At 42.4% G+C, this 15,776-nt stretch overlaps 1 protein-coding gene across 4 annotated transcripts in view; it reads right to left on the bottom strand.

Moving 5' to 3' along the window:
• KDM5B (lysine demethylase 5B) overlaps nucleotides 1–15,776 on the bottom strand; it is a 90,186-nt gene that overhangs the window by 44,389 nt on the left and 30,021 nt on the right. For all 4 annotated transcript variants that reach the window (XM_084853734.1, XM_084853735.1, XM_084853736.1 and 1 more), the window contains 5 exons: nucleotides 7,060–7,194; nucleotides 4,967–5,063; nucleotides 4,212–4,321; nucleotides 2,720–2,878; nucleotides 1,984–2,103 (listed from right to left, as the gene is read on the bottom strand). In XM_084853734.1, coding sequence (XP_084709860.1) covers nucleotides 1,984–2,103; nucleotides 2,720–2,878; nucleotides 4,212–4,321; nucleotides 4,967–5,063; nucleotides 7,060–7,194 — 621 coding nt within the window. The remainder of the gene's footprint in view (nucleotides 1–1,983; nucleotides 2,104–2,719; nucleotides 2,879–4,211; nucleotides 4,322–4,966; nucleotides 5,064–7,059; nucleotides 7,195–15,776) is intronic.

Below are 15,776 nucleotides of genomic sequence, written 5' to 3'. Positions count from 1 at the left end.
AGGAGCTGGGGAAGATGTGTTATGATCCGTGCCAGAGAAAGCAGAACCCCACTCCATAAAATGCAAATTCAGCAGGTGTGTGCACTACAAATGTAGCTATTGGGACAGACCACAATGAAACAGGACAAAGAAAGGAAGATGGAGAGGAATTAATAGCATCTTTCAGTACTGAAAAGCCACAAAAGCCAGTGACAGTACCACTTCCCTACTTCCCCTGGACTGCCAGACAGAAACCTAGGGGTCCTTGCGTGAACAGACACACCAACTCCAAATGGGAACGAGGAGGTATATCCAGGCACCCCAGGACATAAACAAATTTTAGGAAATTTTAGGTTAACAATTTAATCACAGTCTCTAAGAGGCATCTGTAAGAGATGGAAATGCATTTAAGTATCATTAGTTATTTCAACACTTGTGGTTAGTGGTTGCTTTCTGCTGTCTACAAGTACCTGCTGCTCTAGGAATAGGTTAAATATTAAAAGTAACATTTACATTAGTAGTGTTAGATTGTACTTTACAACACTGTTAAATCTTTTTAACTGTCTTCTTAATTAACATGCTGAAAGAAATGTTACAAAGCCTATACGGCTCCGGCCCAGCCTATCTCAAGGAGTGCCTCCAGCAACACCAGATAGGCCGCTCAAAAAGATCAGCCTCGGATGGCCTTCTCTCTGTCCCATCAGCCAGGACAGCTAGGCTTGTAAGGACGAGGGAGAGGGCCTTCTCTGTGGTGGCCCCCACTCTGTGGAACTCCCTCCCTAGGGAACTCCACCATGCCCCCTCTTTAATGAGCTTCCGCCATGCATTAAAAACATGGTTGTTCAGGCAGGCATTTGGGGTGGGCTAGGGTAATTTTAGAAATGTGATATTTTTAATGTTGAATTTTATTGTGTAAACTGTTTTTATTGTTGTACATCACCCAGAGTGGCTGGGTGACCGGCCAGATGGGCGATTAATAAATTTAATAAAATAAAATAAAATAAATGTGAAAAATTGAATTTGTCAAGTGGTAACTAAGTACCAAGCAGGATATAAGGTCTCTCTGCAGCCCTCTAGATGTTACCCTGGATGACTTGTGTATTAAAATGTGGGTTGTGCTGAATTCCTTTGAAACACAGGGTGGAAGTTAAAAACACAGCATGGGCAGACAGGAGGGGGAGGCAAGACCCTTTCCATGCCAGAATTCCCTACACACCTAATGGGTTTTCCCCAGCCATTTCTTGCACATGAGCAGTTAGTTCTGATCTCTTGGCCCCACCAAGAAAAAAAAAAAGCTGGGAAGAAGATGCCATTCTGTGTTTTAGTTTTAAATCATCCCATTGCCCCCACCCTATTTTATAGGAATGTGGTAAAATCCCTATTGCCATCCTTATGCAATCCTATAGGTGCCTACTCAGAAGTAAGCCCCACTGTGTTCAATAGGACTAATACAGGATTGCAGCTTTAGGGCACAATCCTATGGGGGTAGCCTATGAACTCAGAGGCGACCGCCTATCCAATGCAGGGCAGGAGAAGCACGGAGGGGATCATTCTCTCCGTGCTTCTCCTGCCCTGCATTTGCAGCTAGACAGTCAATTTCCGCTTTCTAGCCATGGGAAGGTGGAGTGGGGGAGGAGGCTGCTGGACAACACATAGGATGTGATGTACCGGCATTTCTGCCTTCCCTGCCCTGGAATGCCCCGTTTTGGCTACTCCACGCTCCTCTTTCAAGCATGGAGCCATTCCGTGCTGCCTCGCACGCAGTGAGGAAAGGGCGGAAGTCAGTTCCTGGAAACCCACATATCCTATGGCCGTCTAGTCACTGACTACCAGCCATAGGATTGCTCCCTTAATATATTATCTAACCAATATTATCTAGTTCATAACTAAGGAGTTCTCCATTTTTGTTTTCCTACATATCAACAAAGTTTTTCCTTGAGTGTATATTTTAATAAACCTTATAATGAAACCCAAGTTACAGACTCATCAGAAATATGAACTTACATGCACTGGCATATTAAAATAATCTGACTTGAAGGCATCTGCCATTTCTCCAAATGTGCGAAGTGTGTAGTCTCGTGCTGCCTGTTCAAAACCAAATGCTTCTTGCGGTTTATTACACTCCTATGCAATTAAAAGATAATAAATCAACAGAGAAAAAACCTATTGTATGCAAAATAAGTACTTTTCAATCATATGACCAAGTGTGCATTATGAAGATGGACCAGCAGGGTCTCAATTTTACAATGTAGCAATAGGAACCACAGATTATAGTAAACTGGCCAAAAGGAGTACAAATATGGATGGTGCTGCAGTGGGACCTGCTTTTATGCTGTTGCGGAGAATGCTCACTGGCAATTCTGGGGACGTGGGGCCACCAGTGGCAATTGTATGATCAACTCTTGATCATGGGGCTCAATCACTCACAGCTAATGATCCAAGCAGAAGGTCCCCATAGATCATATATAAAGAACAGAATAACTAGGAGGTGGGCCAGGCATGAAGAACATAGTAGCAGTGGTCGGCCTGATTACCACAGTGGCAAGGATGATCCCCCAATAAAGCTGGGGTTGGGGTAGAATGAGGGGGAGGAGACACAGACAGTGACCTCCAAGGTAGGGGAGTCAATCAGAGAAGAACAGACTTCTGCTTAATATATTATTAGTTTATTTTAGGTACTGATCTTTTATATTTGTGAGACCTAGGAGAAAATAGCATTTCACCCAAATTTTCTTCTTACCTGAGCTAGGCACTGGGGACATCTCCAGTCCCCCTTGGGAACATCATGAAGAGGTGGTATTAAGCAAAAGGTATGGTAACTATCATCACAGCCATCACACAGAAGCAGACGGTCCTCATCATTACCACTGCCACATAAGAGACACACATACAAATCCACCTGTAAAAATAAATTGCCAAAGTAGAAAAAAAAACCTGGTCCCATTATATTGTTTATTTCTGTTGCATAGTTCATGGTAAGTTATGCACACGTGTCATATTTATGCTTAAACGTGATTTTTTTGTTATCAAATATGAGCACATACGAATGCCACAAGATACTTAGGTGCAATCCTATGCATGTTGACACAGAAAAAAGTAAGAAGTCCTACAACTCCCAGCATGGCCCAATTGTTTGGTGATAACAATCTAAGAATACATGGATGAAAGAACTAAAAGTGAAGAAAATCTGGTAAGCTACCATCAGAATGACTTTTTAAAAACATTTATCCCATACTTCCATAAAAAGCACAAGGGGTACGTGAGTTATTCCATTTTATTAACTCAGTTGTGGCTGGTAGAGAGATCTATGCAGTCAAACACTCTCTTCTAGAATAATCTAAAAAAGAATCCACACAGCAAGAATAATAAAGACTCTTGCATCTCATTTTTTCAGAAAAATAAGCTTTCACATTAAATGGCAAAATGGAGCCCCTGACACAGACCTCAAATGGAATTTAAAATAGCTCTACTGGACAACTGAGCATCAAGACTGAGATGTCATTCTAAATGAATGAGGTAACACTGGAACATTTCTGGATCAATGTTTTCCATAAATTAATCACCGAGGCAAATGAACATAAGAACATAAGAACAGTCATGCTGGATCAGACCAAGGTCCATCTAGTCCAGCATTCTGTTCACACAGTGGCCAACCAGCTGTGGACCGGGAACCCACAAGCAGGGCATGAGCACAACAACACCCTCCCACCCATGTTCCCCAGCAACTAAAGTACATAGGCTCACTGCCTCTGGTACTGGAGGTAGCACATAGCCATCAAGACTAGTAGCTATTGATAGCCTTTTCCTCAAAGAATTTGTCCAACCCCCTTTTAAAGCCATCCAAATTGGTACTACATCCTGTGGCATTGAATTCCACAGTTTAACTATGTGCTGTGGGAAGAAGTTCTTCCTCTTATCTGTCCTGAATCTCCCACCAATCAGCTTCATAGGATGACCTCGGGATCTAGTATTTTGAGAGAGGGAGAAAAATGTCTCCCTATCGTCATTCTCCACACCATGCACAGCCTATTATGAAGCTGTTATAGTTTAACACTTAATACATTTTCTTCACTAACCAAGAATAAATTTTCTATAGTAACGAAGAATAAAAAGTTTTGTCACTACGTTTCACATCATGAAAAGTGAGGAATTATTTTTCTTCGACCTACGTCAAATCTCAAGCTCAGTCTTTCCTGCTACTGGCATTAAGGACTGTAAATAAGAGTACTCACTGCATTAAAGCTTTTTTTAGAACGCCCCTTTGGTTTTTCTCTATCTATTTCCCAAATGGGTTGCTTTTTTTCAACAGTTTCCCGTTTCACTATGCCATGAGATTCCTTATCTGATAAAGCAAAATACATTTAGTTAATATTACTCTAAAGGTTTTGAGTGAAAGAAAGGAATGAGACAAGGAATTTAATAAGGCTGTCATCCAATTAAAGAGATTTCAGTTGTTTAAATCGTATGAGTTTTAATTGATCAATTAGAGCTGCATGAATTCACAAGTAAGTAAAAACAATGGGCGGAATTCAACCCCACGTGAATGGACAGTCACTTGTGCAATGGGAATCTGCTCCAGAGGGTCCCACAACCCTCTGGAGTAGATTTGGAACTGGCCCAAAATCTTAGAAAGACACGTTCTTCCTGTATGAAGAAGAGTGTGTATGTCTTCTAAGATGATGCCCACCAGCTACTTACAAGCGCTTCCTCTAAAAACTTTTTTTTAACTAGCAGTCCCAACAGAGTAATTTCTCTTGTTGTAAGTAAAGATGCATCAACTTTTTAAAACAAGGAAGTCCTCATAAAATTCAAAGTTTTGTTTTTTAAAAGGTTTTAAGGACACCACAGTTTTGGAAAATACTACATCTGAATAAATACCAGTCAATTTACACTGCTATGCCCAGTTATAATTTGGTCCTTAATGTGAAATGATATAAATAATAAAGAAGTAAATTTCTGTTACTTTGTTTTCCATTAATACACTTACCACTGTCAGGCTTTGCAGGGGTATTTCCCATTCTTCGTCTCAAGTTGTGAGTTTTGGTTTCTGTAGTTTCCTCTGAATCGGTTTTAATATTAGTAGCCTTGCAGGGGGAAATATGCTTAACATTAATTCATTTAACCTCTTGTTCAGCATTGAATTACCGGTCATGGGCTAATTCTATGCAACAGTAGACACTTTATCCCAGTGTGTGTGTGTGTATACGTGCACATGCATACATTCACACAATTATTTATTTACAAGATTTATATACCGCTCTACATCCAATAAAGTATCTGAGCAGTGAACAATAAAAAGGGGAGATAATAATCTATTATTATTGAAATTTAGAATTAAAAGTACAGTACAATAAATTTATGACAATAGTATGATTAATCTGAGGAGTAAGGAAGAGGTGGTTTTGTCTCCTTCCTCAGCTGATGGCATTTGATGTCCTCTTATAGCAGCAGCAGCAATGATAATGCACACTTGCATGGAATATCCCACAGTTCTGATTTAGCACTGCATTGCTAAGCCAGGATACCAAGGAATTCCTATTCATTGACTTTTTGTTCCCTGCTAAAAGTAACCAGAAGATCCATGTGCTGATGTGACCCATGCACAGCTCTTTGCATGCACCTAAGTCAAAGTGACAGTAATTCACATGAATCGAACTAATGGTGTATCCTAGGATATTTAGGAAACTTAGATTTCATTATTCTAAAATGTGGGTTGACATATTATCAAATTGTAAGAAACCAATTCAGACAAGTGGAAAATCAGTTTTGGTGGGTTTACAGCCAGCCAGAAAGTTTGAGAGATGCTATATTTGGTCTAAGATACCTGAACTCAAATCTCTGCTCAGCGCTGATCGTACTAGAGGAAGCCAAAAGGAAGTTACATTGCTTAAGGCCTCTGGCACATAACAAGAAGCCACCACCATGGATGAATTTCCCCACGGAGCTTGCTGTTACATGTGAACCAGGCAAAGGTAGGTGGTTGGAGTGGTTGACAAGCCACCCATAATCCCATGGGTTCTGAGTGGCTTGTCAATCACCCCAACAATCCTCACTGTGTTCACACATAATGGCAAGCTATGGCGCTACAGCCCCCAACATGGCTCAAGTATTCAAAACAGTGCGCACTGCCACAATGAGAAACCCCATGGTGGCTTCTCATTACGTGTGAATTGGGCCAATGTATTATTTTAGTTGTTGGGTAAATGACTGCGGTAAGACTTTTTTAAGCACTACACATACTAGAAGTGCTATATAAATTACAAATATTTAAGATGTCACATTAGCTTCCCACGTTATGAGGAAATATGAGTGAAACCAGAATCTGGTTTCAAATCTCGATTAAATGGGAACCATGATTAGCCTTGTTCGCAGTTAACATGAGTGCCAACATTTTACTATGGTTAAGGCAGGAAGATTCACTCCCACAATGAAGACAGTGGTGAAGGATGTGTATTCCTGTAGCCCAGCATTCCCCAGTCTGGTGCCTTTTGTTATGTCTGTGAAGATCATTGATAACTCCTGGACAGACAGAACACTGTAGCAACTTCTTTATTAAGCAGACTGGTTGCTTTCTTGCCTGCTTGCTTGTTCTGCATTGATATACACAAGAGACAGCAGAAGCCCCCTAGAGCAGCCTTCCCCAACCTGGTGCCCTTCAGATATGTTGGAGTACAACTCCCAGCATCCCCCAGCCAGCATAGGTAGGAGAAGGCTGCCCTTCCCGGTAGGAGAAGGCTGGCCTAGAGCCTTGACAAGGAACATATCCTACACCCTCCAGACATTCTGGACTATGACTCTCATCATCCCTGACCCCTGACCATGCTGGCTGAAGATGATGGGAGTTGTCATCCAAAACATCTGAAGGGCACCTGGTTCAGAAAGGCTGTTGTAGCCCATTCATCATCTCTTAATCACAGTTAAGAGTATAAAACTGTGTGTATGCAACAGTGTAGGCACAGTCCCCAACCTAAGAGATCATGTGAAAATATTATAACTGTTTTCATCTCTGGCAAGGGAAGGAACTTCTGTGGGTCTGAATTATAATCTCCTCAGAATCAACCCATGAAAAGTCAGTCTTACCTCTGCTCTCATACGTTTTGCTCGACGTGCAGGTGGACAAGTTTCAGATGGCTGAACAGACTGTCTTTGAGGAATATCATGAGGTTTATATTCCTTGTCCTTTGTACCACTGGTAATATCGGGCTTCTGAAAACACTAAAAATGCAAGCAAAAGTGAATTCTTTCTTTATATTTCCAAACAAGAATCTCTCTCTCACAAAATCTACATAATGTATTTTTAGTTGCGGAAATAAAATGCATACATGATTATATTTACTACAAATGGACTGAAATGACCAGCTGTACATTCTATGAATGCTGTGTATTATGGGTTGGATCTAGCTTTCACATTCTGAGAATGGAAGGATTCCTTCTATCCACAAAAATCATTTGATCCAGCAGACGAATCCTGCCAGCAGAAGGGGAGGGGGAAGCAACTTTTACCAATTCCCCCCTCGCCCTGCAGCCACTTGCACTCTCCAAGGGTTTCTCCAAATTAATGGAAAACCCGGCTGCCTTACCAGGGTTTTTTGCTCCTGGATTCTTTGTAGGATTACGATTAGCTCCATTACACAGGTGGACATGGGTGACCATGTGGTTTGAATTGAAACCTTCCGTTTTGGCACTTTTCCTTTGTTTTCCTTTAGACAGTGCCATCTAGTGGCTGAAATATTGCTCAACGGCAGCATTAAAAAGGTAAAAGTAAAGGTGTCCCCAACCAGTCGTGTCCAACTCTAGGGTGTGGTGCGCATCTCCATTTCTAAGCCGAAGAGCCAGCGCTGTCCGAAGACGCTTCCGTGGTCATGTGGATGGCATGACTGAACACCGAGGTGCACGGAACGCTGCTACCTTTCCCGCCGAAGCGGTGCCTATTTATCTACTTGCAATTTCTTGCTTTCGAACTGCTAGGTTGGCAGGAGCTGAGACTGAAGACGGGAGCTCACTCCGTCACGCAGCACTCGGGTCTTGAACTGCTGTCCTGCTGACCTTCCGGTCTGCAGTTCAGCGTCTTAACCACTAAGCCACCATGGCCTCTAACGGCAGCGTTAAACGCTACCAATTATGCACATTGTTTTTAAAAAACTGATTAAGCCCAGTGTTTTTACAGTGGGATAAACCTGAAAAAGTGCAGGAGGGGCCCTGGATGTCGACAATGCCATATAATGGACCTGCAAACGTCCGTGAGTCTGCCAATCACGAGTCTGTAATAAATTGCTGGTGCAGAGAAGCCCCAAAACTCTGCTCCCAATCTACAAAGCAGGTATTTGAAGGGTGCAAGTGGCTGCAGGGAAAGATGGGGGGAAATCAGCAAGAGATCACCTTCTACCAGAGAGAGTGAAGTCTGGATCCGATCCAATGCTATTCATGACTAATTCAATAATAGCAAAATTATTTTAAAATAAAGTACAATCAATATTTTATAGCTGATATGCTTTAAATAGTAGTCCAATAGTAGCTGAAGAGATAAATCCTAATTATTCTGGAATCAGACAATCTGGCAGTTTTCCAGCAAAGATGACAAAACAGTAGATACAAGAAAAATAGATTATGACCATTTACATCCAAGGTACTCTGCAAATGACCTACAAAATCATTCTTGACAATCCCATTATTTCTATGGCTTGCTAGTGATAGTGACATTTGAATATACTGCACTGTGGTTTTACAAGGCTATAGAGGTTCTTCAGCGCTAGCAGGTTTGCATGGAGATTGTTATACAACAATAAATACAGCTAAAAGTTGATATGACCATGTTCGTTATTGGCAAGTATACTCTGAAACTGAATCAGTATGTCACCGATTGAGCTCTTTGTACCAATAGACTTGTTTAACTTGTTAGAATGACAAATGACCCAAATGGCATTTTAAACATTCAGATATTGTTTATCACATTTAAACTTTACAGAACAGGACATCAGTGCACTACTATTCGAGATAGTAGAATCATATAACTTTGTTACAATAGAGAGATTATTCAGGCATGGCAGCATGTAAATGATCAGTATAAGCTCACATAAATAAATAATGTGTTATTATTTACTACTCTATTTCCTGCCTTTCCTCCAAGGAGGTTCATAGAATCATAGAATAGTAGGGTTGGAAGGGGCCTACAAGGACATCGAGTCCAACCCCCTGCTCAATGCAGGAATCTAAGTCAAAGCATCCCTGACAGATGGCTGTTCAGCCTCATCTTGAACGCCTCCAGTGTGGGAGAGCCCACTACTTCCCTGGGTCATTGGTTCCACTGTCGTACTGCTCTAACAGTCAGGAAGTTTTTCCTGATGTTCAGCCAGAATCTGGCTTCCTGTAACTTGAGCCCATTATTCCGTGTCCTACACTCTGGGATGATCGAGAAGAGATCCTGGCCTTCCTCTCTGTGACAACCTTTCAAGTACCTGAAGAGTGCTATCATATCTCCCCTCAGTCTTCTCAAGGCTAAACATGCCCAGTTCTTTCAAGCTCTCCTCATAGAGGTAGTTTGTTTCCAGTCCCCTGATCTTCTTTGTTGCCCTCCTCTGAACTTTTTCCAGTTTGTCTGCATCCTTCTTAAAATGTGGTGCCCAGGACTGGACACAGTACTCCAGATGAGGCCTAACCAGTGCTGAGTAGAGGGAAACTTGTACTTCACATGATTTGGAAGTTATACTTCTACTAATGCAGCCCCAAATAGCATTTGCTGTTTTGCAGCCACATCACATTGTTGGCTCATATTCAGATTGTGATCTACAACAATTCCAAGATCCTTCTCGCTTGTAATGTTGTTAAGCCAAGTATCCCCTATCTTGTAACTGTGTGTTTCGTTTCTTTTTCCTCAGTGCAGAACTTCGCATTTATCCCTATTAAATTTCATTCTGTTATTTTCTGCCCAGCGCTCCAGCCTATCAAGATCCCTTTGAATTTTGTTTCTGTCTTCCAAACTATTAGCTATCCCGCCCAATTTTGGGTCATCTGCAAATGTGATCAGCATTCCCTGAGCTCCTTCCTCCAAGTCATTAATAAAAATGTTGAAGAGCACTGGGTCCAGGACTGAGCCCTGCAGTATCCCACTCGTTAGCTCTCCCCAGTTTGAGAAGATCCCATTGATAAGCACTCTTTGAGTCTGATTCTGTAGCCAACTGTGGATCCACTGGATCGTTGTTTCATCTAGCCCACTTTGAGCTAGTTTGCTCATCAGGATATCATGGGGCACTTTGTCGAAAGCTTTGCTGAAGTCGAGGTATATGATGTCTACAGCATTCCCATAGTCCACAAGGGAGGTGACTTGATCAAAAAATGAGATCAGATTCGTCTGGCAGGATTTGTTCTTGACAAATCCATGTTGGCTTCAAGTCATCACTGCAAGGTGCTTACAGATGGATTGCTTTATAATCTGCTCCAGAATTTTCTCAGGGATTGATGCCAGACTGACTGGTCTGTAGTTCCTAGGTCCTCCTGTTTTCCCTTTTTGAAGATAGGGACATTAGCCCTCCTCCAGTCATCTGGCACTTCACCCGTCCTCCATGATTGCTCAAAGATGATAGACAGTGGTTCTGAGAGTTCTTCTGCCAGTTCCTTTATTACTCTAGGGTGCAGTTCCTCTGGCCCTGGAGATTTGAACGCATTCAAAGTAATTAGGTGTTCCTTCACCATAAGCCTATCAATCTCAAGCTGCAATCCTGCCCCTTCAGCCTGCACTTCACCTTTGCCAGGGGGCTCATAGGCCCTCTTTTGGGAGAAGACTGAGCCAAAGTAGGAATTGAGCACCTCTGCCTTTTCCTTGTCATCTGTTATCATTTTGCCATCCTTATTTAACAGCTGAACCACCATTTCTTTCCTCTGTCTTTTACTATGCACGTAGCTGAAGGAAGCCTTTTTGTTGCTTTTAGCATCCCTTGCTAACCTCAGCTCATTCTCAGCTTTAGCCTTCCTGATGCCATCCCTGCAATTCTGTGCTAACTACTCTATTTCCTGCCTTTCCTCCAAGGAGGTTAAGGTGGCATACATGGTTCTCCCTCACTTTATCCTCACAACCACCCTGTGGTAAGTCAAGCTGAGAGTGTATAACTGGCCCAAGGGCACCCAATGAAGTTTCATAGCTGGGCAGGGATTTGAACCTGGGTCTCCAGATGATTTTGAAGACACAAACAGCTCCAACAGTGCAATCCTAATACTCAGAAGTAAGTCCCACTGAGCCCAAATCAGGCTTATTCTTTAATAAGTGCATTAAGGACTGAAGTCTAAATAACCAAAATTCAAGAAGCTTGGTATTAATACCTAAAACTTCTGAATGTAGTGTTAGTTCTAGAAAAACACAAGTATGAAGCCCTTAAATACAGGTGAACACATATATTATCCAACTATTGATCATTTACAAGCAGAAAAGTTAATTTTTCAGGTATCATTGAAGGTGGCAAAACTATATTTCCAGTCAGCTCCACATAACAATTACACAGTACAATTCTGAACTGGAAATAACTCTGAATCAACCCCTGACTTCCCCCACACCAACACCATAACCCCTTTAATTCATCTCAACACACAAATGTATCCTGGAGTCTCACAGTTGCTCCCATCATTCTATATACCAATAGTGAACTCATTCTCTTGAGTATGGATCCTTATGTATCCAAAATGGCACCATTCGTAAACAAAAGTATTAACAGGCTTGGTGAAACCCAAAGTTTGCAAAAGTACCTTTTCTTTTCTTTTTTAGAAAAATCCCTAAGGGGGCAAGAAAACCCAACCACTTAATGAGGACCCAACATACATAGGATGGCAATGGAATGCTGACTGACTGAAGTGTCAGGGCGGGGCGGGGGGGGCAGAATGGAGTATCCTGAAAGAAGGCATAGCTGGTTGGAATCCTGAACAGGAGCACTCCATGCTGTAACATTTTGTTGCAGGTTCCACTTGTTAAACTTACAGGGCAAAATAAATAGGCTGCAATCTTTTGGTGTTTCCAGATGAGACTTTATGGCACCATCATCCTGCCTCATTCACAGAAGTTTATGGGGGGTTCAGACTATGTCTTCTGCTCATGACTCTCCTGTGTTTTCCTATTGCTTCTTCCATCTTTCCCCTTAACAAAGAAAATCTGTTAAAGAGAAAGAGATGGAACAGCTGCGCAATGCCTGCTGATTGCTACCAATACGAGCCCTCCATCTGGAAGCACCTTCTGATACCATTTTGAGTCCCTTGCCCACAACACTCAAGTCACCAGGGGAAGGAAGCAGGTTAGCCCCCACCCTTTTACTTTCTCACATATTCACTCCTATGAAGTAAAAGTGGTTGGGCCCAAACAGACCTGCATACAAGGGATGGTATGGATGCAATGTGTCTCTCTGCACAGATCAGACAGGGAAACACACCAGAAACACACTACATGAAGATGTTCTCTACATACATTCTTCTCATCATAATAACAGGCATTTTGTTCATGTTTTATTGCATAAAATATTCAGCACTAGATTATGGGGTTTTTTCAACAATGTCAAGTATATGAATAATATTTCAAAAGAAAAGTAGACCGATTTGGATTTTCATCCGATATGTTCTGCTCAAGTATAGTATCCCACATATTATTTGTTTAACATTTATAGTGACAGTATGCAACTGCACAGGCCATTTGCCAGAAGAAAACTGGGCTCCTCAATAGGAAAACAGAGAACCTTGCTCGTGTTATGCCCTTCAACTGACAATTTCTTTCTTTGGTTACAAATTATTTCCATTTCTGAATCTTCTATAATAGTGTTCCATATGTCTGTGAGCAAACTAGTCTACCACCTTCTGATGAACCACTTTGCCAGCATGGGTGGGAGAGTTATCATGGTAATGGCCACAGACTGCTTTTGAGAAAACTGCAGTCTTTCACCTGAGAGAGAGCCCTAAACCCATATGGAGTAACATTACTTCAAGGCTGCCTGAGTAAGCTACAGTACACAGCAGTCTGTGGTTGTAATTGCCGCACTACTGTAATACACCTGTGCACTTTCCTTCTGAGTGTGCTTTGTTGCTTAGCATCAGATTCCATGACATTTAGAAGCCTACACAGAGTAGTAGAAGATCCTGGGAATTGAACAGCACTAATGCACAAGAGTGTTATATTCCAGAAACATCATGTACTCCAACAAAACTTTATTTTGAGTGAGGGATTAAAAAAAAATCTAGAAACAAGAGGGAAAAAAACCAAATGCACAAACACAGTAAGCTGTCTTAAGAATTATCATATCAGATATTTTATGGCAATACTGCCTTTATCATAGCATTGACAACTTCACATGATTTGCCTGGAGTGAGTGCCTTCATCTTGGAAACACTGGTGAATGTCCTCTAAAGCAGTCTTCCCCTACCTGGTGCCCTCCAAATGTTTTGGACTACAAGTCCCAGCATTCCTGACCATTGGCAATGCTGGCTAGGGATGATAGGAGGTGAAGTCCAAAACATCTGGAGGGCACTAAGTTGGGGAAGGCAGCTCTAGAGAGGAGCAGTCAAGTCTGTGGGGAGTGAGAAATGGGTATGCTTTGATCAGGGTTTAGGGTTCTAGAGGAGGCTGGACTTTACTTTTCACATTGTTATCAGTGAATTTTTACACCAGCTAACAATACCATTTTTGCATGGCTGGAATATTGAACTGAAGCAATGTCAATTTGGAGTTCCATATTTTTCCTGGAACTGCAAATTCTGTGTATGGTTGCATATTTTTAAAAAGCCCTGATAACATCAGAAAACAGGCCCACCATTTCTGGCAGATCTGTGACTGAGCAATGACAAGGCCTGAGCACCATATCTACCAAGATAGGTAGACCTTGCCTGATAAATGTATATACCAGGTCTAACTGTTTCTCAGTGAAAAGACTTGCTTCTTGTAGGCAATGTCAGAACAGTGTATTTCCACCTGAAGCTGAAACCCTCAATTCTTTCCCTGAATCCTTTCACCCCTGTAATGGCCCTTGGGCCAACAGTCATTACAAGGGTGAAGGGCCACTTGCTCAACTTACAGTCCACTCCTAGGCTCCGTTCTGTAGGCAACACACAATAGATTCAGGTAACTTCGCCACAGAGTTATTTATTACTGCAATACATGAGAAAACACTTAACTTCTGAGGAGCTGCACGGCACACTCTCAGCTCCAACGTCTGCACTAAGAGAGAGATGGGGAGAGTCTCGATAGGGTTGGGGGAGGACTGTACACCCTTGCCCCTTCCTGCAGACGCCTATGCCTCCCTCTGAATTTCCAAATGGCACCATGCCGTGTTTTAGAGCATGTGCACAGCATTTGGAAAAACCATGGAGAATGAAGAAGGGAAAATCACCACCCTACACAGAGAGTAGCTGGGAAGAGGACAATGATTGCCGTGCAGACCAGACATGGGAAAAGGCCAAGAATTACTGTAGGCATACAGTGGAGCAAAACCCAGCAAACTACTGCTTGGACACACAACTGAAAAACAGTGCAGGACTTGACAGATGGAATACATTCTCTGCTAGTTTCAAACAATGTACACCACAAAAATAAATCTCACTGTATAAGAACTTGCCCATCATATTGCCATACACAATCCAGTAATCAGCTCCAGCTGAGTAGTCCGAAAGGAAAAAAGGAGAGGAGAGCTTATGGTGAAGGGGCAAGAAGAGACAGTAGGCAGAAGCGAAGGGGTAAGTAAATGAGGAATCAGAAAGCATGGGGAATAAGAAAGCAGGCCACAAAGGATACTAAGGTAGGACTCGCTAAGAAAAGCAAGAAAGGTGAAAACAGAGTGTAAGATAGAAGGGCTACAGGAAGCAGGAGGCACCAAGGAAAAGAAGGAGAAACAAATATCAGAGAAGATCAGAGAAGATCAGGGAAGTGACTCTGAGGCTGACATTCACCCACCCATTCAGCTATCACCCACTTTTATGGATGTATTTGCATAATTTGTTAGGCATATCACAAGTGACTAATATTTGGCAATTAACAATGTCAATTGACAATAGACTATTAAATTGCTTAAGGCACTGTTGAAATCAGAGTAAATTTTCAAAGGATTATATAAGGTACATACAGTGACATAGGCAAGAAAAGAGAAATGTTGGGTTCCAACCACCTGTCATCTTATTTTCCTGAATGGCATTCTTAAGAAGTTAATAAGGTGGGCAACTGGAAACTAGCACTTGGAAAAAAAAGGAAAGAAGGAATGGACTCTCTTGCTGCCGCCTGGTAAAGAGAGAGAGACTTTGGGCTGGCAGAGGGGAACCCAGGGGAAGGCTGGGAGTGACCCAACAGAATGGGAGGCAAAAGCATGGAGACCAGGGTTGGTGTGGGGAGAGCTGTGGAGAGCAAAGGGAGGAGCTTTGTAGAGTTGCCCAATGGTGACCCAACTGCAAGGGGAAACAATGTGTAGAAGGCGCTATGTGTGTGTTTTGGTTGTGGATGAGAGTAAGAATGAGGTTTTGTGTGGGGGAGGTCGATTCTGAAAAAGTGAGACATGAGTGACTGGGGTGAATGGGTCTTATGTGCGTAGAGTGTGGGGTGAGAAAGTGTGTGTGTGTGTGTATTTGGGGAAGTAATCCTGAACAAGAGAAAGAACTGTGGGCTCAAAGGACTGGGATTGCGTTTTGAGGGCTCAGACCTCCACCTCTGCTAAGTATTCAGGTTCTTGTACGGATGTACGAAAAGCACTTACTTTTCGCGGATTATGTTGATGGTGGGGGGGAGGCGCTCCGTCCCCCCCCCTGGAATCCTGGACGGGGGGGAGGCGCTCCGTTCCTCCCCCCTCCCG

This window comes from Heloderma suspectum, chromosome 4 (genome assembly GCF_057233095.1).
Source record: "Heloderma suspectum isolate Gila_16-S chromosome 4, 16-S_ref, whole genome shotgun sequence".
Taxonomy (NCBI): Eukaryota; Metazoa; Chordata; class Lepidosauria; order Squamata; family Helodermatidae; genus Heloderma; species Heloderma suspectum.
The sequence above is the reverse complement of the archived record's forward strand: the minus strand, read 5'-3'. Positions and strand labels throughout refer to the sequence as shown.